Source organism: Penaeus monodon, chromosome 31 (assembly GCF_015228065.2).
Source record: "Penaeus monodon isolate SGIC_2016 chromosome 31, NSTDA_Pmon_1, whole genome shotgun sequence".
Taxonomy (NCBI): domain Eukaryota; kingdom Metazoa; phylum Arthropoda; class Malacostraca; order Decapoda; family Penaeidae; genus Penaeus; species Penaeus monodon.
The window spans coordinates 30,926,989-30,927,293 of NC_051416.1; the positions used below are offsets into that span (position 1 = coordinate 30,926,989).

Here is a 305-nt window from a genome sequence, read left to right on the forward strand (position 1 = left end):
TCCAGTACAAAATACAAACTTTAAGCAACCAGCCACACACGCAGAGACACCACCGAAAATGCTAACCCTTGTACTGTCCACCGGAATCGAGCAGGAAAAGAGAGGTGTTGGAGATCTGCTTGTTTGTTTCGGGCATCGGGTGGTAGTGGACGACGGCGCCGTTGGACCCGTAGGCGCTGATGGTGGTGAAGGAAATCCCCATGAAATCCTTCTGCTGGGCCCGGTACTCCGCCAGCTTCTCGGCCGCTGAGATCTCGCTCCAGTACTTGCCGTCGCCGATCTGAAACGTAAAAGATATCCGTTTT

At 53.4% G+C, this 305-nt stretch overlaps 1 protein-coding gene across 1 annotated transcript in view; it reads right to left on the reverse strand.

The window, feature by feature from the left end:
* Window positions 1-305, reverse strand: part of LOC119592951 — a gene marked incomplete at its 5' end in the record, with an annotated part of 23,747 nt that overhangs the window by 19,443 nt on the left and 3,999 nt on the right. Inside the window, 1 exon segment of the mRNA XM_037941843.1 lies at window positions 67-280. Coding sequence (XP_037797771.1) covers window positions 67-280 — 214 coding nt within the window.